General features: G+C 34.8%; 1 protein-coding gene across 1 annotated transcript in view; it reads right to left on the bottom strand.

Moving 5' to 3' along the window:
- Positions 1-247: 247 nt before the first annotated feature.
- Positions 248-26153, bottom strand: part of LOC129223866 (protein king tubby 1-like) — a 208549-nt gene continuing 182643 nt past the window's right edge. Inside the window, exons 7-12 of the mRNA XM_054858230.1 lie at positions 24519-24631; positions 21530-21638; positions 8053-8151; positions 5137-5224; positions 3054-3137; positions 248-729 (exon numbers count right to left, since the gene is read on the bottom strand). Of these exons, the coding sequence (XP_054714205.1) occupies positions 596-729; positions 3054-3137; positions 5137-5224; positions 8053-8151; positions 21530-21638; positions 24519-24631 (627 nt within the window). The 3' untranslated portion in view covers positions 248-595. The remainder of the gene's footprint in view (positions 730-3053; positions 3138-5136; positions 5225-8052; positions 8152-21529; positions 21639-24518; positions 24632-26153) is intronic.

The raw sequence follows: 26153 nt of genomic DNA, 5'->3' as shown, positions 1-26153 counted from the left end.
TTGTTCCTGTTTGAATTTCAAATTAAATTTTACTTGCATAACTCAAAATAGCAATGTAAGAAATGAATATCAGACAAGAGCTCTGAAAAATATACAGAACAATGAATAAATAAATTTAAAGGAAAAAAAAAAGCGGAAAATTATACTAGAAAGAAATAGATTTAACTATGTCAAATTATTTTCTTTACACGCGCGCACCGGGGGGGGGGGGGGGGGGTCCGCGAAGTTCGTAATTTTCAAGAGGGGGTTCGCGGAGGTCTGAAGTTTGGGAAACTCTGACTTGAAACCTAACAGCTTCGTTTCTCGTGAGTTAACAACTTACTTAAATCTCACTACCATTTAGCTTTCCGCTCCATTTATTTCACCCTTAGTTTCTAAAACTCAATACCATCCGAACAGCCTTTTAATAATTAATCTGAGCTGCGAAAACGGCCCATTGAAACGAATCCCACTCCGTTGCATATTTGTTTCCTGTTGGACAGCTTCCTCTGCACGCGGCGTTCTAATTGTTCGAAACGAAGATTAACGATCCCTTGGTCGATTGCCAGGGGACTGAACTGCACGATTTCGGTGGCTAAAAACTTTTTGAGTCCCCTCATTCGCAGGCGAGCTTGCTGTCCAGGCTGGATAAGGCGACTCCGAAGGCCTGAAGAGCGCACATTGGATATCCGTAGTCCATGGTGAACACGTCTTCGGATACTCGACCGAACTGCATGACGATGTAGTCAGCTAGAAATGGAGAATTGGTTTGTTACATTGAGAAGAAATAAAAGACGGTCGAGCCTTTTTGTTCTTGAAGCGAAAATCCCAAGTCACATGACAGCATTTGAAGAAAAGTATCGGATGAAACCAGATTTCTTTCATTAGTTTTACGCAAACGTCCATTCGTCGTATTTGAATTACGTGACTTGGGATCTTTGCCACATAGTTTCACAAGGCAATGGTTCGACTTGTTCATGGGCGCTGATATAGGGGAGCAAGTGGGTGTTCAAGCTCCCCCCCCCCGTAGAAATGAAAACTTCCTTGCTTTGAGTACTTTTTTCTTTGCAAAAATGTAAAAACATTTTGGTCATTTTCTCTAAGCTGATCAATTCTGGACATGAAAATTCAATTTTTTTCTCCCCTTGAAAAACTTTTTTTATTGCATCTAGATAGTCTTTCTATCAATAAAATAGTCAGCAAAAAATATTTTTAATGTTTAGTACTGGAAAATTGGTTTTTAAATTTTATGTCGACAGGGGAAGGACTACCTGTTACAAGGGAATGACAACCTGTTGCAGAGGCATGACAATCTGATGCAGGAGAATAACAATCAAGCATATCAATAACAAACACACAATAACTTCATGGTTTCAACATTTATTAATTAAAACAATAAATAAGATGCAGAGTTTGAAACGTCTTAGGATGAAAAATCTTTATAATAGAACTCATTTTCTCGTAATCGTGTTTCATAGGGTATTGAAAGGGGGGCTGTATTTTGCATTTAATGTCTTCTTTTCTATATAAGCAAAGATCATCATAGGCTCGCTACTTGTGAAATTTAGAACATACAACTCGTTCCATCGCATCAAACCTCATATTCCCCATTGCCTGTTGATTTTATTGTTTTCCCGGATATAACTCTCCATCAATAACTCACGCTGACCCAGTCCCCTGCTTTTAGATATTCTGGAACAATCAAGTTTCCAATCATAAGTATAAGTAAATAAAGTTGCACTTACAGAAATACTTTTCCTTCTAAAATTTAGCTTTGTTGGTTTTCGAATGCAAGACAAGGACAATTGGTGAATTTTCATGATGCCTGGAAAGGGCTTATCAACTTGAGACAAGCGTTCATCCGTTTTTTTTATAAATATTATTAGAGTTCACAATTTCAATTAACTCCTTTTACTTCCGACACAAACACGGCGACAGTGTAAACGTAATTTTTTCGTTTTTCGCCAGGGTCGAAGTAAACAAGTCGCCAAGCCAAGTGACGAACATATAACGGAAAAGTATTATATTTTTAAATTAAGGCATTTTTCCGCCTCTTCATTCCTATGATCTGCACAAAATCAAGACCTTCGTTAACTTATATATCGAGTTTAAACGGGGGGGGGGGGGAAACAGAACTTTCTTGAAGAAGCCCGGGTTAGGATTCCGGCATACTTCTCTTAGATTCGGCACTACGACGGAGCAATACTTGGAAGATGCTGTGAAAATTATTTTATAGAGTCCTCAGGCCTATCATTTCGAATTTTTAGGGGGGGGGGGGGGGGGCAAGGGAGGCACACTCAATACAAATTATATCTGGAAACAGCAAAAACACCCCTCTTGTACGTAAAATCATTCACAGTAGAAATCCAGGGGGAGGGGTGGGATTATCCTCCATCTGATCCCCATAAAAGACGAGCTCTAGTAGTAGTGCTCTAGAACTGTGGTTCTTAACCTTTTCACTTTTTACTCCAGGGTCCTCCCCCCTTACTTTCCAGGGTCCCCTCCCCCTTACTTACCACTATTTTGTGGTTTAACCAGCTGCATGGGACCATGAAGACAGCTCTAATTTTTTGATCCAGACCAGAAGTCGAGCAATCTCTGGTCCAGCACCCGCAAAGGTATTGTTTCACTTGAAGGACTTTGTGACCACTAGCATCTTTAATGTCCCCCAGTCACCATTAATGAAGACGGCGAATCTTCGACAGGCTAGGATCGAACCCAGGACCCTTCGGTCACAAGTCCGCTGCCTTACCGATCAGGCCACCACGGCTCAACCTCTTCATAACTGACGACTACTTGGTACCCTTTTTAATCCGAAGCGGACCATATGCGATAGAAATAATATTTTCACAACAATTAGTATCAGGTGAAATGAGATGAATCCGAAAGGTTTCTGCAGTGAATTTAATTAAAACTATAAAAGTATTATAGATTTATTAATTTTCCGTAGCTGTTCGCGGACCACATTAAAATTGCTCGTGAATCATTAGTGGTCCACAGACTACAAATTGAGAATCACCGGCTCTAAAACACAAAGGATTTTTTTATTTAAGAGGAACAAAAAAGCTACTTACGATCATTTTCGTGAACAATCTGGAAATTCTTCACAGAAGCTTGCGTAACACGACCATGGAAATTCAATACGTAAGACTGCGTCTCTAGAGATAAAGAAAACCATTTATTAAGTTCAGAAAATATGCCTTTCTTCTCTGAATCAAGATTTGGTTTGTTTTCCTAGCTTTTCTTCAAATCTTGTTTCTATAAAAGAGCTCAGCATTCCATTTTTTATATCAATCTTTTTTTTTTATTCACGCGTCTTCAAAAAGAAAAAGAAATTTGTCTCAAGACAGCAGCGTTTACAATGAACAACTAATTACTAGAATTTTATTTTTCTTACAAGAATAGTTACTTAAATGCTTCTTTTTTAAATATAAAAACTAAAAGGAAGTGCTAATATTATGTTATTAACTGTGTTTACGTATTACATACTTAAAACAGTCGCTAAACCGGAATCTTTGTGTACAATCAGCACTTCGTGAGATATTAGTTTAAGAAAAGATTTTTAAAAATATGCCCGAAGTTGGCAAATACAATTTTTTTTTGTCCAATTCCTTGATTACGGTATACTGTTAAAACTGCAGGTTGCATTTGGCATCGTTCAGGGGTGAAATGCTTGTAGCACCAGCGGCACTCAATAGGGAGCCAAAATTTCAGCCTTAGCTTGGGTGAAAAACTGGCACCCTCAACCCAAGGCGCACCGGGGTGAAAGATGGAACCCTAGGAGAGAAAAATGGCGTGAATTTAGTTTTGATTAAAACTTGTAATTTAAGGCATTTGATCACATTTCAGACTTTTCAACGTAGTTTAGAAGTGTTCATGACTTCAATTCCTCTATTCGCTCTCTAACTCTCATATATTGGATTGCTCAGTCATTTAAATGATATTGGCATTTACTACAGCATGATTCTTATCAAAAATCAAGAGTGTAGGTATTAATGGATCATTTACAGGGGCAGCCAAACATATTCAGTTATGTTACAATCACGGGAAAATCAATTCGTTTCATAAAATGCAGGCGTTTTATAAAGGTTCAAAAATGTAGTTAAGAATAGCATATTGATATGTATGCATGGTTCAACATTTAAGTATCCATTTTGAAGATAAGTAATCTAAAAGCATTTTTTTCTTTTAAATATAAACTTTTTTTTATATTAAAAAATTAAAACAATTTTTTTACGATCTATTCACTCAAACACAGGAAAAGCAATGGTAACAGAAATCAGAAAAAAAAAAATTAAATTAAAAACATAGATACTACATTCGTTTTTTGCAATAACACCAACGAAAGATTTTAAAGTAAACACAATATGTAACTCGTGTGTCATGGCATTAAAATACAGAGAGAGATTTCTTTTTTTCTTTGCGGGGTGCGATATGTAGTCACCGGACCGTTCCGCGAACCATCTGATTTGATTTGATAACACATATTAAGGTCTTTAGCTTGTCTCAGCGGAGAAGCTTTATACCTCCAATAACCCACAACGTTTTTCCAAATTTTATTCTCAGGACACTATAAATGAAAGATTTACAATACATGAGAATGGAAGAACACCCAGGGCGAGGTGGGAATCGAACCCACACCTCTGGCTTAGAAGACACAGCTTCTACCACAGCGTCACCGAGACCCCCGCGAACCATCTCCAAGGCTATGCTGGACGCATATAAACAACCTTTACTTTGCTAGAGACCATGTGAAAATTTGGAAACTGTTCATTGGCTAGCTCGTAAAAGCGTCATCCATGTCTTGTTTATCATACTCAAATTATTGTTTCATTTCGTAACAAGATCGTCCAAACACTATTCGTAGAGGGATATGGAATTAAAACATTCAACCGTAAATTCAGAACTTCTGAGGAACGAAATTTGTTTACTTGCGGTGGATGCTGGGGAAAAAAAAGCAAAACAAAAACAAGGCCGACGCATTTGCGTCAGCTGCCAATTAAAAGTCACAAAACTATAAGAAGGTCTTTAGCTGAGTAAAATTTGCTTATATGCCTCCTGGACCACCTTTGGTCCACGAATCACCAGTAGAGAACCACTGCATTAAAAGATAAAATAATGAATAAATATTTTTGAAAAATCTACTTTTGACCTTACCGTCATTCCAGACTGGCGTCTTGTTATGTAACTCAAGTAAATTTTCCATGTTCCGACTTTTCCATTTCTCCAGGAGACCTTCCCCTTTCTGTGAACGAAGATTACGAAATATTGTATTTTAGTTTCCATTTTTATTAAAGCAGTCAAAGCATGATAGGGTATAGTCCGGTCATAAAATGAACACACCCCAATGAAGGAGCAGTTCGTAAACTGTTTAAAAAAAAAACAACGTTTCAAAAGCTTTTTTCTATATAAACTGCCAATAACAGCTTTCTTATATGCTGTTCCAAAAAGCTGAAAAATGTTGTTTGTCTATTGGTTACAGACGAGTTCATTTACTGAGTTGCTTCACTTTTGTTCTTTTACTTGAAATTCTTTCCCCCTCCCTCCGTTCACATTCAAACAAATCCTGAAACAGAACTACTCTATTTCATTTACATATTTCAATATGTTCAATCGTATGCTACTGCATCACTAGATATCTAATATTTTACTTGTGACTTGATTTTTTTTTTTTTTTTTTTTTGTAACGTAAGTGATAAGGTGGGGTGTCTGTCAATCTAAAAATAGATTTCTTCTACACTTTACAAAATTTAGCAAATTAAAGTTGGAAAATTTTAAATGATTTTGTATTAAGTTTTTATTTATATAAATACAATTATAATAGTACCATAAGAGACGTACATATACCTGTACCTGAACCGTAAAGGGAACTCGGTTACAAAGACACAATTAGCCAGGAGATGAACTCAAAGCTTTTCTTTGGTTCTGATTTGTATTACTGGATTACTCCTTCATAATATTACAAAATGATTTTTTTAAAACCAAATTCGAAGTATTTTACTCTTTTGAATAGAGAATAAAAAGTTGAGTAAGATGTGCTTAAATCTAGATTTTGAAAAAAATGAACAGCGTACTCTTTTTTTGAATGCACTAAAATTATTATAAATCAATACATACAAATATTACAAAATGTTTAACGCTTAAATGTATGATTTTTTAAAAACTCTTTAAAATATGATCTTTTACTTTCAATTTCTGTTCAAATCATGAGAAAAATATTTTTAAAAACCATAGTTAAGTTTAGGTATGGTTTATGGTTAGACAACCACTTGACAACATTTTAACTTAACTAAAAAAACAACAACTAATTTACTATCAAATGTCCAAAAACAATGATAAAATTGTAAAAAATGCCTTACTCTTTAAGTAGTAGTAAAACTTTTTCTGTCATAGAATTAAATGTAGGCATTTTCAAGCGCCCTAAACTTAAAAAAAAAAAAAAGAAAAGAAAATTGCCCTACAGTTGCGAATGCCGAAAAAAGATCTACATATTTTTATTTTCCATCGCATTGGTGCAGTTACATGTTTAGAATCGATTTAATAGCATCTTCAGTGAGTATTTTCTTGGTTTAGTAGCTACAGAGGTTTAACTTGTTCTTATGATTTTTTAGCATTTTTAGTTTGTTCTTATAGTATATTTTAGAAGTTAATAGTATTTTAAATCTATTAGGTTGTAAGATACCCCACCTAAACAGTTCTGGGTTAAACCAAAATTGTACGAATTAAATGTTTACTTTTATATGGAAAACGCTCACGATGCAACAACGCACTGGCTATGAAATAAATTGCATAGAAATGTTTGGGAGTCGCAAGCTTCAGAGACATAAATCATCAGAAATGATTTACACATCTAATGTGCGCATCTTTCGCATGGATGAAAAGGTTAATCCCGAAACACGAATGCGCCATTTATTTTGCCATTCCTACGCTTTATAACATTGTTTCTACAACATCCATGAATTTATTATCACGTATTTAACAATTAGCAATCGGGAGCACTCCGAACTTTGGTTTTTGGGAGAGCAGAAATTCTCAATTTGCCGAATAGAGCTCCAAATTTTGCCGAATGGTGATATTTTTTGCCGAATAGACTCCAAATTTTGCAGAATGATGATAATGTTGCCGAATAGAACTCCAATTTTTGCAGAAAGATGATAACTTTACCGAATGAAACTCCAAATTTTGCCGAATGAAACTCCAAATTTTGCCGAACGAAGCCCCAAATTTTGCCTAATGACGATAATTTTGCCGAATGGAACTATTTTGCAGAATGATGATAACTTTGCCGAATGAAACTCCAAATTTTGCCTAATGATGATAATTTTGCCGAATCATCAGACAAAATTCGTCGAATAAGGAAGTTTTTGGAAAGTCTCAGTGACCTCCTCTGACCTTCCATCGGGGCGCCCTTGTCAACAATGCATTCCAACAGGATTTCCCCAGAAAAAACCTTTTCAGAAATCCTATTGAAGTTTTGCTTAAGAAGGCTGAAAATTTATTTTATAGTTCAGAATTTGCTAAACTTTGCTCTTATAGCAAAAGAGTATCCATTAGCTTCCAGGCGGTCAATACACTAGAAAATTACGATTGAAAAAAAAAAAAAAAATTCAAAGTGTTTATCGTTTTGTCTGAAATTAGAACCTTGCATATGATATAACTTTCAGTAAAATAAATACGAAGACGAAAGAATATAACTGTGACATTATAATATGTTTAATAAATCATATTGCTTCCGTATGTTTGACGCAAAGTATTGAATGACTCTGGGAAATGAAACATCAAATTTAACGAAGTTTATGAAGATAAGGAAAATGATTCTGATCAGTTATAAACATGATATTTTATTCTTACGTTAAACATAAAATATCTGATTGTATTCGAATGAAATAAGTATAAATTCAATTTTCAAATCGTTTTATCTTTCGGCATTTTAGTGCTTTACATTTCAGTCGTAATTCAAAGCGAGAATCTTTCAATATTCAATCTTAACTTTCACATTTTTCAGTAACACTGCATTGTCATACATTCAACAGGAATCGATAAAAAAAAAGTGAAATGGCTCTAGTGGCTCACCGAACTGGATTTCATTTCAATTCTTTTGTGTTCGCCATCGAGAGCTGGTAAAACGACAGACATCTTTCTCGGTCCTTTGAAACCCAACACATTAGTTTCCTGAAAATAAAATGCATATGCTGTCATACAAGTTGCATATGGCGATACTTTGTTGAAATAGGACCATTTGCTTCAAAAATTAGGAAATTTTTTTAAATATAGTTCATAACGTCATTTAAGGAACTAATTATTTTGTTAAGCATCAGTCAAATGAAGTTAGAAGTTCTGATTAATTAAAGCAGTGATCTTATGCAAATAGAACTTTTCAGCGAAGGTAATTTCTTAATTACAGTCGAACTCGCTCAAATACGTCGCACAGTGGGGCCAAATCCCGAAAAGCTGGCCGAAACCTCAAATAAACTCAGATTTGTGCCAAAATTGGTATATAGGGGTTTTTCAGGTCGCTGATTATAAATCTGAAGTCAAAACTACTGTAAACGAAATAGCGGATCCAATATGGTCAACGCGTATGTGAAAAATATGTAAGATTTTTATAAAAATTAATTTATGATGGTTTTCGAAGTCGCCGATTATAATAATCAATATTTGATGCAACATGAAAATATGTTATTTATTATATAAAAATATCTGGAAATTAAGGAATTAAAAACATTTCAGGAAAAAAGTAATAAAGGAAGAAAAAAGAATGAAAACCAAGAATCAAATAATACACTATGATACTGGGAAGTAAAATACATTTTATGAATCATTTAGTTAAAATCAATTTCAGATTCGGAATTTATGTTAAAATCAGAATCTGTTTCTGAATCGGTGTCCAATGTAGTTCTGTTCGCGTTGTAAATGTAATGGTTACTATAGGAGAAAGTAATAATTCTACAACTTCCTGGGATAAGCTCTTTTTTTTTTTTTTTTTTTTTTTTGTGTGTGGCAATTTTCTAATACTGGAAGTATACGGATCAGAAGATATCATGAACCGATTGAAAGTATCTTCCATAGTTTTAGCTCTCGAACATTTTCGCGAGAAATCTTCGCAATATCTTTTACTATCTTTGTTTCTGCTTTCTTTCGCATCTTCTGATAATTAACCAGTTGGTAGTAATGCATGTGCTATTATTTGTTGGACCGTGAATTAATAATTTGTGCACCGAAGTTGGCATGTAATATCACGGATACAACTCGACAAATTTCCTTGCAGTTTCCACTGTATGTACAGGGTGATTATAATTAAAGTTCCACTTTCAAAACGCTGTAAAAATAAAACATAAAGGGAGGTGCACAACTAGACTCCACTGGGAGTCTACGTACCAAATTTAAACTTTCTAGGACTTACCGTTCTTGAGTTATGCGACATACATCCGCACATACGCACATACATACATACGTACGGACGTCACGAAAAAAGTCATTGTAATTAAAAGTTGTTGTCGTGGGAATGTCAAAATGGATATTTCGCGTGTCTATCCGTTCTTAGGCAGGCTTTAGGTTTGTGGTCGGGTCGAAAAAAAAAACTCAACATTCATTCGGGAGTAAGCAAAATAGAAATTAAGGCCGAATTTTGAGTGAAAATTATTTTCGCGAATACAATACTTCCTTTTTTGTAAAAGGAAGTAAAAAATATCCACTGATGAGATTTAAAATTAAGCTTCAAGTAGCTACAATGAAGTTTGAATTCCAATTTACGGGAAACGTATCGATTGCGCGGTTGAAATCGAATGTTGTGAGTTTTTTGAGACTAAAACTATCCATTTTTAATACTAATACCAAATCCCTTGAAGAGGAAAAACAGAAAATCCCATGGAGCTTTAACTTTGATGACTTTTACAATTAAGGACAGTTATATGAGCAGAAGAGCAGATACCCCCACCCCATCGCCATAAAGTAAATTTTGGCTGTGCGAGTAATCTTCTAGTTAGTGGGACTCAATGGTGTTTGACAAAAAACTGATGGGGAGCACAACTAAAAAGGTTGGGAAGAGCTCTGATAGGAGCTATTTAGAAAAAAGAAACCCAATGAGTGGGGCCTATCACAATTTGTGCTTGCGGAAACTTCTTTATCAATGCATAGGAATGTGAGCTTCTAAATTTCATCAGAAGCCAGTGGCGTACGAAGCGAACTGAGGAAGGGAAGGAGCATGTGTCCTAGTTGCTACCATGAGAGGGGGCACGTTTAAACAAATCTTTGGCTTTTAGGAAGACAACTTTCGAATTAAAATATCTTTTTCCAAAAAAAATATTAAATGAAAAAAAAAAACAACAATGCAAATAATAGTTGTACTTTTTTTTAAAACTTAAGTGTCAATGAACCGATTAGAAGAAAGTGTGTGAAATGAAAACAAAAGATGGAAATCAGAAGAAGAAAATTTAATAAATCGAAGCGTTTTACTTATATAGTAACAAAACCTTATATTAGTTTCTTTGCGCGAGCCAATTAAACATATCAATAATCACTTCAGTAATATGTTGATACTATACTGTCATATTTATACTTTAATGTTATTTTTGCATATGTCAGAGAATCGCTCGTCCAGATACGACGGGTGAAAATTTCTTCTACATTGGAACGAAGCAATGGGATTGTTTCCTTCAGTCAAAAGAAGTACTTTTTGTCACTAAAATTGATAGAATAAAAAAAAAATAAATAAATTAAAAAAAAAAAAAAAACATGGACCCAGAAAATACTTTTATTTTTCCAACAGTTATTTTTTTAATTATTTTTTTAAAATGTCTGATTTTTCAAACAAGGCGTGCTCGTTATGGCTTCACAAATGATGCTCTTTGGCGCATCTTTCTATCGCGTTTCCACGTTATGATAATCAAGAAGCGAATTAAAATTGCGCTCTACGCTTGCTATCAACCATATCGTTGCCAATACACGTGAGTAAAGATGCGAATTAAATATTTTGCTCTGTGAATGGCAACACTGAATGGCATTTCATCATTTGTGATGTCATCGTCAGAAGTCGTAAACAATGAAAGCGCACCGATTTAAGTAATTTTTGAAAAATATTAAATTTAAAGAAATTATTTAAAAAATGGTGACATCCTATGTTTTTAAACATGCTCTTTCAGAAAAAAATACTTTTAAAATTTTGGAAACGACCCCATTGCCAGTTTGGTGATATTTTGAAAGAAGAAGTGAAGTTTTAACTCGCACTCCAGTATATGAACCACAGCCATCTTAACACAAGGCCTGCGCGCTCATTCAACATCGCCGCCCGTGAAGGCGGTTTGTTTACATCTCATAATAGCTCTACCGTGAATAAAAATTTAAGATTTTTTTTAAATCCATTGAGAAAGTAAATGGTTTTCACATGAAGTACTCTGATACATCTCCCATTTAAAACTTTATATCGTTTAGGACTTAATATCGACACAAATAGTTCTTAAATAGTAAATTAAATTAAACTGTATACATGTGACTCATTAAAATATTACGCAACATTATACAGATAAGAAAGGAAAATGAAAATTTATTTGCATGGATATGAAGAAAATACTCTTGAAATTTAAATCCTAACGTAAAAGAAAGTACGAAATAAATTTTGCTAACGGGGGGGGGGGGGGCTAAAGATAAACGGGAAGTACATATTGTTATTCATAATCTAATAATAATTTTTCCCGCGAATGATTAACAGTAGTATTGATTTTCTTTGATATAAATGTAAACAAATGAAACAATAATATAAATTGGAATTAAAAACCTATATATTTAGACATTTTTCTAACTGTTAAAAATAAAAAAAAAACAGCATACATTTTTGAGAAATGAATCGCTATAATACCCAATAATAATTACGAAACATCTAAACAAATGAAACAAACCAAAGAATTGATATAAAGACAATACTGATGCATATATTTCAAAGCAAAAAATGTATGGATTTATCATAAGTTTTTACTGGGAATCTATTTATTGTGAGTTAACTTCTTTATTTTTCTTTTACCTACTTTTTCATTACTACTTCTCATTCTTTTCTTTTTTCTTTTTTTTTGAAAAGTTATTCAATTGTGGTGTTCCCATAGAGTATACTCGATACGCCGTATACTCTCAAACACTTTTTAGACATATAGCGTATACCCTCAAGCTTCATAAATTTTCATATTATGACATGCATTTGATCACATACACAAATAGTGCGTAATGGATTACCTGGAGTAAACGCTGAGAATAATTGATGGGAACATCATTGTAAAACAGTATTTTATAAATCGTTTGCATTACATTCGCAAAATTAAGAAAATGTTGTGAGACCAAAGCTTGTAATGATCATGTACCAGATTTCTAATGCATGGCTCGCAAATATTTGCGAAAAGCTTTAATTAATTTTCATTTGATACGAATTCCTCCTAAAAATTTTCCACAACATTTTGAAATATATTTGTACAAATAGAAGGTGCTTTAAAAGTTGAAACAGTTGGCCCTTTTAAAGAGCCGCGGTCTAATGTATCTATTAAACTGCACCCTTCAGATAATTTATGTAAAAAGTTCCTTTAAACATTAGTTACAAAAAAAAAATATTGCTTAAACTGAGGGCAAAAAAGCTTCGTCACTAAAATCGAAAGTAATAAAAATATATAGTATGAAAAAAAAACCATACATAAAAATGTGTACCTTACAGTAATAGAATACAGTACCTTACAGTAATGGAAGCCGCTTTGAAATATAAAACAATTGGTCTTTTCAAAATGCCGCTATTTATTGTATTCTACTAAAACGCACTCTTCAGACAATTCATGCTAAAAAGAATATTTACAACCTTGAAACAATATTTACAAAATATAATTATTACCCAAAGTGGGGGCTAAAAACCTTCGTCACTAAAATCGAAAGTAATGAAAATGTATAGCATGAAAAAAACCACACATAAAAATTTGTACCTTACAGGGAAAAAATCATTAAAAAATAATTTAACTAGTATTTATTTTTCATTATCGATTCTATTAAAAAAAAGCATTGATAATCAGACTTACCTTCTTGAAAACATGTTATAGTCCAAAAATGTAGCTTCCAAACATATTCGGAAATGTTAAAACGTTAAATGTTCACTACTAAAGCATCCCAACGGTTTCTGCAGCGTTAAGCACAACAATACAAAGAAAGAGAAAAATAACATCATTCCAAGTCTTCATTAAAAGACTACTGAATAACGTAAACTGAACATTCACACATACTTTTCGAATAATTATTATTTTGCTAACTAATTCCAGAGTTGTTTTGCAACGATCAGCTAGTCCACGAACGTTGTTTGAACTAAAGGGAATTTACCGCTCATCGCCTCTGCGAGGTCACGTGACATCGATTGCGCAATACAGCACGTAGGCCTGATATAAAGAAGGCTGTGCCACCGTTCAGAATGACGTCAAACTTCAACGGAATATTATCGAAGAAGGGGGGAACTTGATGACAGAAGAAAAATAATAGTTGGAATTTTTAGCAATAGATGGCGCTGTAAGCATCATAATTTAATAGTGATCGACTACAAATGACAAATAAATCATAAAATATTACCTAAGGTGTAAACTATACTATGCAAAAGGCTATTGGTGTGATACTGTTAGTTAAGTAAGCCCATCCAACAAAGACAGGTCATATCACATTGGAAGGCAAAAATAGGTTTTTAATTGTCCTGGAGGCCAAAAACCACATAAAAAGCATCAGTTAAAATGAAATCGGTCTTTAATTTTCGTGAGATTGGCGCAAAAGATATTCAATATAATGTACCCCGTTTTCTGTAACAAGTTGAAATCGAGAAACAGCATGTTCTACAACTGATTGAAGTTTTTCCGTGGTCACGTTTAGAATGTGTTGCACAATGCATGCCTTCAGCTCAGCAAAGTTTGCAATCGGAGCACTGAGCACAACAGCTTTCAGATAGCCCCATACCCAGAAGTCACACGGGTTAAGATCAGGTGATCGGGGCGACCAGGTCTTTCACTGAGACTGTCATGGTGAACTTCTCAGATGCGGAATGAAGAAAAAAACGTGTATTTGGCGTTTTTATAACAACTTCAATGAGTCGGGAGCATGACAGGTGTTTTGATTTACATATTTTGCAGCGCCATCTATTGCTAAAAATTCCAACTATTTATTTTTCTTTTGTCATACGTTTTCCCCCTTCTTCGATAATATTCCGTTGAAATTTCAGGTCATTCTGACCAGTGGTTTTATTTTTACAGCGTTTTGAAAGTGGAACTTTAATTATAATCACCCAGTATTTAAAACTTTTTACAATCTATCTCATGGCAACTTGAAACAACCTGCAGAATCACGTAAAGAGCCCTTAATTAACATAGCGCATAATAACATGTTAGGCAGCTAATGGCAGTTAATGATTACGAATTTCGTAAGATAAGGGAGTGAACTAAAGCCCTAAACGTGAATCTTAGCGTTATATGGCGTTATATATAACTTTTCATCTAGTTGAAAACCGAAATCTCTACCATTATTTCGCTTTTGTCAGGGGACAGAATTTTCATTTATCTTATCAGGAAACAAATGAAATTTCTATCAAATCAATGTAAAAACATTTTCCATATACCTGCAGAAATCGCTTCTATGTTGTAGATTAAAAATTGGACATTTCACTTTAAAATTATAGACTTTATAATATAGCCTTATTTTCGTTACATTCTAACGACACGCGTGCACTCTGCACGAAAGCTAACTTTCAACTGAAGGGTACAAGCGTAGGTATGAGGATAGATCCTTCTCCCTTTAGGAATTTAATGCAGCAGTTATCCTTCTATCCATCCCACAAGTCAAAATTTCCCGAATCAAATTTTCATTTTTGAGGTTTTGGCCTGCTTTTCGGGATTTGGTCCCACTGTGCGTCGCTTTGATTTAACGAGAACCCGGATTTAGCGAGGAAATCAGAAATACTCGGTTGGTATAATGTTAAGTCTATGGGAGGACAACTCGCTTTTAACGAGCAATTCCCGCTTAAAACCAGTAATGTTTCGGTGATTCATAAAATTTCAATTGACTTCAGCTCAGCTTGTATGTTGGAAAATTTTCTTCAACATTCCAAAGTCAAACGTAAATTAGTGATAAGTTAAAAATCTTGAAAACAAAGCGATGACAGCACTTTTTTAGTTTGTGGAATAACGAAGCATTTAAATATTTTACATTATATGTGTATTCCTCAAAAACAATGACACAGGAAACACATTCAGATAGTTCAAAGGAAATTAACCAACTTCTTTGGTGCTGTACAGAGATTTAAAACGAGCTGATGTGTGCATCACATGACTTCCTTTTACTCCAATTTAAAGTAATTTCCCCATTATTGGCAATTTTAATGTGATTCAATTGTTTACTCTCTAAATATCACCAGCAGTAGCAAAATTAAAACCAATTTAAAAAAAAATTAATTTGAATTTTGTCATCTTGAATTTAAATTATGTTTTTCGCAATCACGAGTGTGTGTTTGTATGTGTATGTGTGTGGGGGGGTATGTGTATGTGTGTAGGCATGTGTGTTTGCGTCTGTGTGCAGTCATGAGTGTGTGGGTAGTTGTGTGTATGAGTGTTTGTGTGCGTGGGGGCGGGGTATGTGTATGTGAGTGTAAGCATATGTGTTTGTGTCTGTGTGCAGGCATGAATGTGTGGGCAGTTGTGTGTATTTGTGTGTATGTGTAGGTGTCTGTATGCATGCGTGTGTGTATGTGTATGTGTGTGTATGTGTTTGTGTGTGCGTGTCTGTGTGTGCGTGTCTGTGTGTAGGATATGGAGGCAACCTGGAGACGGTTTTCGCTAGAGGAGCAGCATCGTGAGGCCGGCCGCCGCGACGGGTGGTGCTGGCAGAGGGTGGCGCCGCGCCGGTGGGAAAAATGATAGCACGCCATAAACAGTCAAATGAAAGCAATAAGCAATCGTGATTGCTCAAAAAAAAAGGAAAAAAGCGCCAAATTTGTCGCCAAGTTGGCGACAAAGCTTGACGACCAAAAGACTGCAATATATCGCCAAGTGTCCGACAAATTATAACACAACTTGAGTTTACATCGAAATTAAAAATGATTTCCCCCCAAAAAAGGGGCAAAAGACCCCCTTAGGAACATCCGAATGCAACCAAAAGGAAAGGTGCACAATTAGACCCCACTAGGAGTCTACGTACCAAATTTCAACTTTCTAGGGCATACCGTTTTTGAGTTATACGAGATACATACACATTACACACATACGCACGTACGCACATACACACGTACACACGGACGTCACGAGAAAACTCGTTGTAATTAACTCGGGGGTCGTCAAAAAGGATATTTAGGGTGTCTGTATATTCCTAGCCAAATATCCACGTGTGATCGGGTCGAAAAAAAAACTCATCATTCATTCGGGGGTGAGAAAAATGGAAATTAAGTCCGCTTTTTGAGTGAAAATTTTTTCGGGAATACAATACTTCCTTTTTTGAAAAAGGAAGTAAAAAGAAAAAAAGCAACTGTGATGAATTTTCAATTTTTTTTTTCGCATGAACTCGTTTTTTACGAGCCCTTGGTTATTATAACGAGCAAATACCGCGGTCCTTTTGCTCCCGTTACAAGCGAGCTCGACTGTACTTCCTTTTAAAACATTAGAACATTTTAGTATAATAGGGAATTGAAACGTCATGTTTCAAATTCAATACATATTTAGCTCTTAGCACAACGGCGGATCCAGACGATCCTGTTATTAGGGGCGATTGAGTAATTCATTAAGGGGGGGGGGAGAGGGGGGAACTAATGAAAATTAAATTAAAAAAAGTTTAAGAACGGAAGCACGGTTTTTTTTTCCGAATAATGTGCATCGTTCAAAGAGTTTGACTGAAAGTTATAAGTGTTTCGAGTACCACACACACACAAAAATAAACGAGCTGATGTGTGCATCACATGACTTCCTTTTACACCAATTTAATGTTATTTTCCCATTATTGCAATTTTAATGTGATTCAATAGTTAACTCTCTAAATATCACCAACAATGACCAATTTGGAAAAAAAAAAAAAAACGCTAAATTTGTCTCCAAGTTCGCGACTAAAAGACTGGCGATATATTGCCAAGTGTCCACCAAATTATAACACCACTTGAGTTTGCTTAGAAATTAACAATAATTTCCTTCCAAAAAGGTGTAAAAGACCTCTATAGAAACACTCGAATGCAATCAAAAGGGGAGGTGCACAACAGGACCCCACTACGAGTCTACGTACCAAATTTCAACTTTCTAGAGCATACCGTTCTTAAGTTAAGCGACATACATACGCACATAGGTACTTACGCACATACATACGTACATACAGACTCCACGAGCAAACTTGTGGTAATTAACTCGGGAATCGTCAAAGTGGATATTTCGGGCATCTATACGTTCTTATGTATATATGCACGAGTGGTCTGGTCGAAAAAAAAAAAAAACCTTCAACATTCATTCGGGGGTGATCAAAATCGAAATTAAGGTCGATTTTTGAGTGAAATTTTTTTTTTGTGAATACAATGCTTCCTTCTTTGTAAAAGGAAGCAAAAATGGGAGAAAAAAAAAAAAGAGTTTCTACTATTATTCTGGATCTATTATCTGAGTAAACGCTTCAACTTTTGATTCGTTTGAGTACTCAGAAGTTTTTTCAGTAGCTATTCAGGTCCTCAATTTTACTTCTTTATAAAATAAAGGTTCCAGTTAAGATGGCATCTCTTTTTACCAGTTTCCGTACCAAACATAATGAAATACTAAATTTCATTTGTAAATAAAATTTGAAGATAGTTATGGATTTGTTTGTTGATTGAGTTGTTTAATATTCGCACATAAGTAAGAGTGTTTGCAGGCTCTCACCCGAAATTTGTTTTGTTAGGAACGCATTTTTAGACTATTTAGTGGTTGACTATATGGTGGTGGATGGGAGGTTTTGAGGTCTCTTTCCGGATTTTTTTTTTTTTTTTTTTTTAATTTTAGGGTATATTTTCAAAAACACAATTGTTTGCTGTCTTTGTGTTCTTGAAGGGTAAGGGTGAGATCCAGGAACTCGCCCCAGTCGTTTTATGATATTAGAGCTTCAAAAACGCAATTTTAGATATCTTTAATGATACTAAAAACCAGGGGTTCGGTGGCTTTCCCCCGGAAAAAATTTTGGAATTGAAGCCCTAAAAACGCAACTGTAGGCCATATTTATTGACGTAGCAGAAGATATGGTGTTCAGAACTCTTCGCCAGAAGCTTTTCGATGTAGGAGTTTCAAAAACGCTGTATTAGACGATTTTTGAATGATGTTAAAAGATGAGGAAAAAAGGATATTGGGAGAACATCTTCAGAAATTTCTCAAAATTGAAGTCTCAAAAACGCAGTTGTAAGCCATCTTTTATGACGTACGGGGAAGGAACGGGGTTTGGAACTCTCTATCGGAAATTGTTCGAAATTGGAGCCTTGAAATGTGTTGGTTAGCCATATTTGGTAGTGTTAAGGGAAGGGATGTAGTCAGGAGTTATCCCTCAACTTTTCAATATTGAAACTTCAAAAACTTAATGTTAGCGGGTCTTCATTGACGTTAGGGGAAGGAATCGAGATCGAGGGCTACCCCCCCCCCCCGGAATTTTTTTTCGGAATTTAAATTCTAAACACGTAATTGAAAAGGCCCTCATTAAAGACATTTTCGAAAAAATTTTGGATTCTGGCGATTTTTTGGAAATTAAAGCTCCAAAAATTCAAAAGTTTTGACAATCTTTGATGACATTGGAATGATGGGGTTGAGGAACTCTTCCCTGGAAAATTTTTGGAATTAAAGTCGTGAAAATACTAGGAGATTTTTTTGTCTTGTACTGCGGACGGGGGGGGGGGAGAGTTTGGTGACCTTTTTCCGGAATTTTTTTGAATTTACAAACCTTTAGGGGGGGCGATCGCTCAATCGCCCCCCCCTGTGGATCCGCCACTGTCGCTGTGGCACCTGAAAATGAAAAGCAATCAAAAGTACAAAATTCAAAAAAAAAAAAACAATTTTGTGTGTTTAACTTTGTGTTCCATTGTTCTCTGATGAAGGGGTTTGGCTTTATAACCCCGAAACAGCTGTTTGTAGAGTTTTTAAACTATTTTTAATTCTTTTTATTTGTACATGTATACACGTTGTCACATTTTTACTAGCCGTTCAACTGTTACCTTTTCTTTCTGCTCTATTCTGAACGGTATTATATTTTACTTTAAGTTCGACAGATTTGTGCAGAAAGCGAAAAAAAAAATTTTTTTTTTCAATTCATAAACTAGTCTTAAGATCTCCTCACGCCGCAGCATCGCGTTCTTTCTGCTACTGGGGTGTTAGGTATTTCAGGGGGGTACATGGTGAGAAAACTTCTCACAGATCTATAGTCTCAAAGAGATGATTCCGAATAACGTCCCAGTGGCCTGATGAGAATGGATGAACTCTGGTGTGGATGATAGAGCTGTAGAAATATTTGAAAAAGCGCAAAGGTGGACTGTGAGTAGAATAGATTTTTTTTAATTTTTTTTTAGAGGGAAGGGGAGCTTGCTGGATGGATACTAAAAAGTGGGAATTTCAACAGATAATAAATGACAAAAGATATGTTTTTTCAATTAATGGTTTAACATGTGGTAGTAGATTTAAGAAGACCATCTCGTTCAACTGCAAGTGCTTGCATGATTTCTAGATGCAATTTTCAACTCTAAAAGCGAGGTAAGTAGAAGAACGGCTTTTTTCTTCTGTTACACTTAATCTACGTTTTTTCCTTGAGATATCCATTAATAATATTTTTTCTTGGAGATCAAACAGTAAAAGAGAAAAACTAGTATCTTCTTACAGCAAAGCAAAGTTTAAACCATATCGTTTGTGGAATTTTAGAATTCGAGAAACTCGGTTGGGCTATAGAGTTTTCTCTCAGAAGATTTCAAGATTGTGGGAATAGAGTGATTGGTATTACTTTTCGGAACGGGAAATCGAAAATCGGTTGACTTGATCAGTTCCCTACTCTCCAAGACAAATTTCAGATCGAGTATGGTGGCTTTCTGACATTTGATAAGAAAGGAGCTTAAGTAGAATAACGCATGCTCGACACAAGTCCAATTTCCTTCATACGACTAGAACCTGAACTTCAGAAAAATTCTTAACCAAAATATGCCACAACGTGCTCTTAACAAGAGATGGAGGATTTTGAGGGAAAACAGAATGATTCCCAGTTATCCAAAAAAAGACTAGTGGCTCTTTTAAGAGGTCTCACTGAACATGACTGTTTGCGAGATCATCTGTGTAGAATCAGAGTGGTGGATTCCCCAGAGTGTGACACCTTTTACCTTTATGTGAATCTAAACTCTTTATGTGACTAAAAACGGACATAACTGTTTGCGAGATCATCTATATAGAAACAAAGTGGATTCCCCAGAATGTGACATCTTTTACCTTTATGTGACTCTAAACTTTTTATATGACTAAAAGTAGACATGACTGTTTGTGAGATTATCTCTATAGAATCAGAGTGGCGGATTCTCCAGAATGTGACACCTTTTGCAATTTATGAGACTCTAAACTCTTTATGTGACTAAAAACGGACATAACTGTTTGTGAGATCATCTCTATAGAATCAGAGTGGTGGATTCCCCAGAATGTGACACCTTTTATTTTTATGTGACTCTAAACTCTTTATGTGACTAAAGATAGTGACACCTTTTTGTAACTCTATACTATTAATGACTTTTGAACAGTTAAAAAGTTGTACTGTGTTATCTCAATGTGAGGGCATGTTAGAAAGTACTGGAGAGATCGTGAACGAGTGGCGCAGGTGCTAATGTCTGTCATTTGTAAATGAGCTGATGTGTGGACTTCCTTTTGCTCCAATTTAATGTCATTTCCCCATTACTGGCAATTTTAATGCGTTTCAATAGTTTACTCTCTAAATATCACCAACAGTGGCCAAATTAAAACCAAATTTTTAAAAAAAATCGCCAAATTGGTCGCCAAGTTGGCGACAAAACTTGGCGACCAAAATGCCCGCCAAATAATAATATTGCTTGAGTTTACATCGAAATTAACAATGGTTTCCCCCCAAAAAGTGGCAAGGACCCCTTTAGAAACACCCGAATGCAACCAAAAGAGGAGGTGCACAACTAGACCCCACTAGGAGTCTACGTACCAAATTTCAACTTTCTAGGGCTTACCGTTCTTGAGTTATGCGACATACATACGCACATACGCATATCCGCACATACGCATATCCGCACATAAGCACATACATACATACGTACATACAGACGTCACGAGAAAAATTCGTTGTTATTAATTCGGGAATCGTCATTATGGATATTTCGCGTGTCTATACGTTGTTAGGCACTTATCCAGGTGTGGTCGAGTCGAAAAAAAAAAAAAAAACTCAATATTCATTCGGGGGTGAGTAAAATGGAAATTAAGGTCAATTTTTGAGTGAAATTTTTTTCGCGAATACAATACTTCCTTTTTTGTAAAAGGAAGTAATAAAAATCGTGTACGGGGCCCTGAAGACGATTAGATATTCCACTTACGTATGCGATCAATGCCACTTCACACCTGGAATCCTTCGCTTCATTAATTCGCTTCTTGGGATTTGTGCCAGAATCGTAAACTGTGAATGCTGTTCCGAGTAAGTTCGACCTACGTGAAATAAGAAAAAAAATACATAAATAAATAAATAAATAAATAAATAAAAGATTCATTTCAAAAGCAAAGGTTTCGTGAAAGTTTCGAATTAGTGAGAAACATGATTTCTGTTTCTCGAATATGTGTTATTGGCTTTTACTATAAAAATGGATATTTATTTACACTTCATGAATATCAATTTCACATTGAACTCTCATTAAATCAGACTTCGCTTAATCCAGACACCGATTTAGACATGCATACCGTATAAATGAAAGGCAAGTTAGCGCAATTGTGTTTTTTTTTTGTAGCTGCATTTTGTAAGTTTGCAATGCACTTTTGTAATTTTCGCTTATGCAGATTTATACTTCATTCTCTAGAATTCAAAATACAATGTTTACTGTTTTACGTATCTCATCTCTATTTATAGGTTATTTGTTTAATACCTACTTTCATTAATTCCGACGACCTGGATCCCCTGCTAGTCCAGACAAATAAGGTTCTGTTGCATTGCTATGTTTGCACTTAATCGAGAGAATATTTATTATTAGTGATTTGTTACACTTTACTGATTAAAGGGCATGCATATGCATTGCAGACCGTTTAGCAGCAATTTGATGAATAGCACCAAGAATCATTCTGCCCTCGGTCAGAGATCGTTTATAATTGTCTCAAGAAACCTGTTCTTTATATTATAAAATGTTATCATTTTTGGATGTTTTCCAAATTGAATGAAAATTTTAAAGCAATCTTTATAGTATAATTAAGATAAGCTGAACAATCTGACAAGCTTTGATGTATGTATGAAAATAAATTTAACAAACCATTTATGAAACTATAAATTATGGTTGCTGCTATGAACACAGAAACGCAGCTCTTTTCTGGTGAAATTTTTTAGACGTTTTTGTTTTAAATCAATGCTTCTTACTCTATCGTACAAAATTATTAACGAGCATTGCATTACAAAAACAATGGGGTTTTTTTCCTCCAGTCAAAAGTAGTACTTTTTGTCACTGAAATTGATAGAATAAGCAAAAAAATAACATGGACCCAGAAAATACTTTCATTTTCCCAACAGTTATTTTTTAATTAATTTTTTTAAAATGTCCGATTTTTGAAACAAGGTGTGGTCTTGATGACGTCACAAATGATGCACTTTGCCGCATCTTTCTACCGCGTTTCCACGTTATGATAATCAAGAAGCGAATTACAATTGCGCTCTGCGCTTGCTATCAACCATATCGTTGCCAATACACGTGAGTAAAGATGCGAATTAAATATTTTGCTCTGTGAATGGCAACACAGAATGGCATTTCATCATTTGTGATGTCATCGGACAGAAGCATAAACATTAAAAATGCGCCGATTTAAGTAATTTTTTAAAAATATTAAACTTAAACAAATTATTTAAAAAATGGTCAGATCCTACGTTTTTAAACATGCTCTTTTAGAAAAAAAAAATACTTTTAAAGTTTTGGAAACAACCCCATTATGTAAACTAACTTACTTGTCTTTATTTTCATTGTTATTTGCACTGGTAATTTTTCATACCAATGTCACGACATATAGTTGTTCATATAAATAATTTTAATGAAAGCTAAACAACTTGAAGTGAAACAGATATTTTAAAGATATCAATAAAGCCAGTTTATAACACAAAATGTCAAAACATATGATATCAAGATGACTGTCGTACTTAGTTCTTATCTCTTCTAGACATTTTAAACATAAGGCTTTCAATAAGTTGTTTTGTGAAACAATAAGCTTAAATAAAAGGACATAACAAGCCTAATCCTATTGTCTCTTGCTATAAACATAGAAACGCAGTTAGATGCGGATGAAAAATCTTATGTGGTTTACCAGATTTTTTTTTTTCTTAGTTGCGAGTTTTTAGGAGCGTTCTTAGAACATCCAAAATAAAGCGTTTACCATTTTGGAAAACAATAGCGAAATAAAAGATTAGACTCAAATGATCTCTGCCTTCCAAAATCCCAGACTGACAGAAAAGAAATAATCTTCCTTTAACGTACTACTATAATTAACTTAATCCTTTAGAACTCGTACCGTAAGCGGAATACTCTCACCAATATTTTTTTTTCACCGAATATTTTATCTGTTTCAGCAAGCATTGTTTTGAAAAATGTGGTGTTTATAATATTTACTAATAATCAAGCTGAAAGTCTCTGTCCGGATCTCTGTCTGTCAGGATCTCTTTGACGCGCATAGCGCCTAGACCGTTCGGCCGATTTTCATGAAATTAGGCACAAAGTTAGTTTGTAGCATGAGGGTGTGCACCTCGAAGCGATTTTTCGAAAATTCGATGTGGTTCTTTTTCTATTCCAATTTTAAGAACAAAATTATCATAAGATGGACGAGTAAATTACGAAATTATCATAACGTGGAATCGTGACATGGGCACAAGAAAATTGGCGCAAAAATTCACCATACATTATTTGTAAATATACAGGCAAACCAAAAGACCTTTTAATATTCTATTGCGGACAAAGCCGTGCGGGTACCACAAGTAAATAATAAAATGCATGTTTAAACAATGAAACATTTCTGAGGCTGGTGCGAAAAAAAACTGTCACACCCGCATATACTTCTGTCACGCTTTTTGAGGCGAGCTCTAAAGAATTAAATAGTGCATTAGTGCGTTAAAAAAGTACATAAACATGTTTTACATTTAAAAAAATCTTTCTAAAACACAGAAATACAACTACTAAAACTATTGCAGATTACAATGAGAAAATTTTATTACATTTTTATTTTTGTCAGAAACTAATTTAGTTATGTTAGAAGTGAAACTAGAGATTTTAAACCATTAAACAAATTAACATGAATCAATTTTCAGAGATAATGAAAGAAGACAGTGTAACGAATCAATCGAAATACCTTAGTTTTCCTACAAAGGACTCTCCTCCTCTTGATAAATCGGTGGGATCTATAGAGATTAGGTAGTTGGAAGTGGCACTTTTTTTCCTTTTCCGAGCCGCGAGCAAAAAAATCTGTGAAGGGAAAAAAAAAAAAAGAGTGTAATCAACTTCTTAAACTTTGCGAACAAAATCGATCAACTCTATAATTATTATTAGCCTTAATGACATGCATCTTGAACAAAAAGAAAAAAAATTTTTTTTTGAGATTTTGAAACTTACCACACACAGACACAAATGAGGTTTTCTAACTTCTAAAGCTGTGAAAAATGCGTACGAAAAGATACTTGAGGTAAGTTTAAAAGTTGGTATCGTGGAAAAGCGAATTAGTGTAATTATGCATGCCTCAATCTCAATACACAGGGTGTTATAAAATCTTGCACTGATAAAGAAATTTCATTAAAAAAGACAATGCTTTGGATTAAACATAATCTTTTTACTTCCTTTTACCAAAAAGGAAGTATTGTATTCGCGAAAAAATTTTCACTCAAAAATCGGCTTTAATTTCCATTTTGATCACCCCCGAATGAATGTTGAGTTTTTTTTCGACCCGATCACACGTGGGTATATGCCTAGGAAAGTACAGACACCCGAAATATCTATTTTGACGACCCCCGAGTTAATTACAACGAATTTTCACGTAACGTCCGTATGTACGTGTGTATCTCGCATAATTCAAAAACGGTATGTCCTAGAAAGTTGAAATTTGGTACCTAGACTCCTAGTAGGGTCTAATTGTGCATTTTCTCTTTTGGTTGCATTCGGATGTTTCTAAGGGGGTCTTTTGCCCCTTTTGGGGGGAAATCATTGTTAATTCCGATGTAAACTCAAGTTGTGTTATAATTTGTCGGACACTTGGCGACATATCACCAGTCTTTTTGTCGCTAACTTGGCGACAAATTTGGCGATTTTTCTTAATTTTTTTTTAATTTTTTAAATCTGGTTTCAATTTGGCCTCTGTTGTTATTTAAAGAGTAAGCTATTGAATCATATTTGGCAGTTTTATGCCAATGATGAGAAAATGACATTGAATTGGAGTAAAAGGAAGTCATGTGATGCACACATCAGCTCGTTTTGTTTTGATTCTAATATCAAAACAATTCATTCCAAGTTTTCTAAACTTCTTGTACACCTTTCGTAGTTGAAGTTTCAGACGATATTCATTATTGTACTAGGCACAGTTTTTTCGTTTCCGATGCATTGTAGGTTTCCGCCACCTACATGCCTTTAGCTGTTATCGCACCAATGGGGAGAGAGAGAACTTGAGGAGATAAGGATCGAAATTAAAAAAAAAAAAAAAAGTATTACCGTACTATCGCGCATTAGCTGGCATGCCAGAAAAAAAGTGAGGTTGACCAACATGCCGGAAAATTCGGGTTTCATTTTGAGATTCATTTATCATTATTTCCTGCATGAATTTGTTGCGTTTTGTGGAGTGTACTGGAAATATAATGTTGTGGTTACAACACTCCACCTTAACACTTACGTTACAAAAAGAATCATCTCCCGAATTTAGGGATCGGGGGGGGGGGGGAGGTACCCCCACATAGTTTATTGTTACACTAAGCGAGTGTATTTCACAAGTACACTCCACTTT

Source organism: Uloborus diversus, chromosome 6 (genome assembly GCF_026930045.1).
Source record: "Uloborus diversus isolate 005 chromosome 6, Udiv.v.3.1, whole genome shotgun sequence".
Taxonomy (NCBI): domain Eukaryota; kingdom Metazoa; phylum Arthropoda; class Arachnida; order Araneae; family Uloboridae; genus Uloborus; species Uloborus diversus.
Note: the sequence above shows the minus strand (reverse complement) of the source record. Positions and strands in the feature narration are given on the sequence as shown.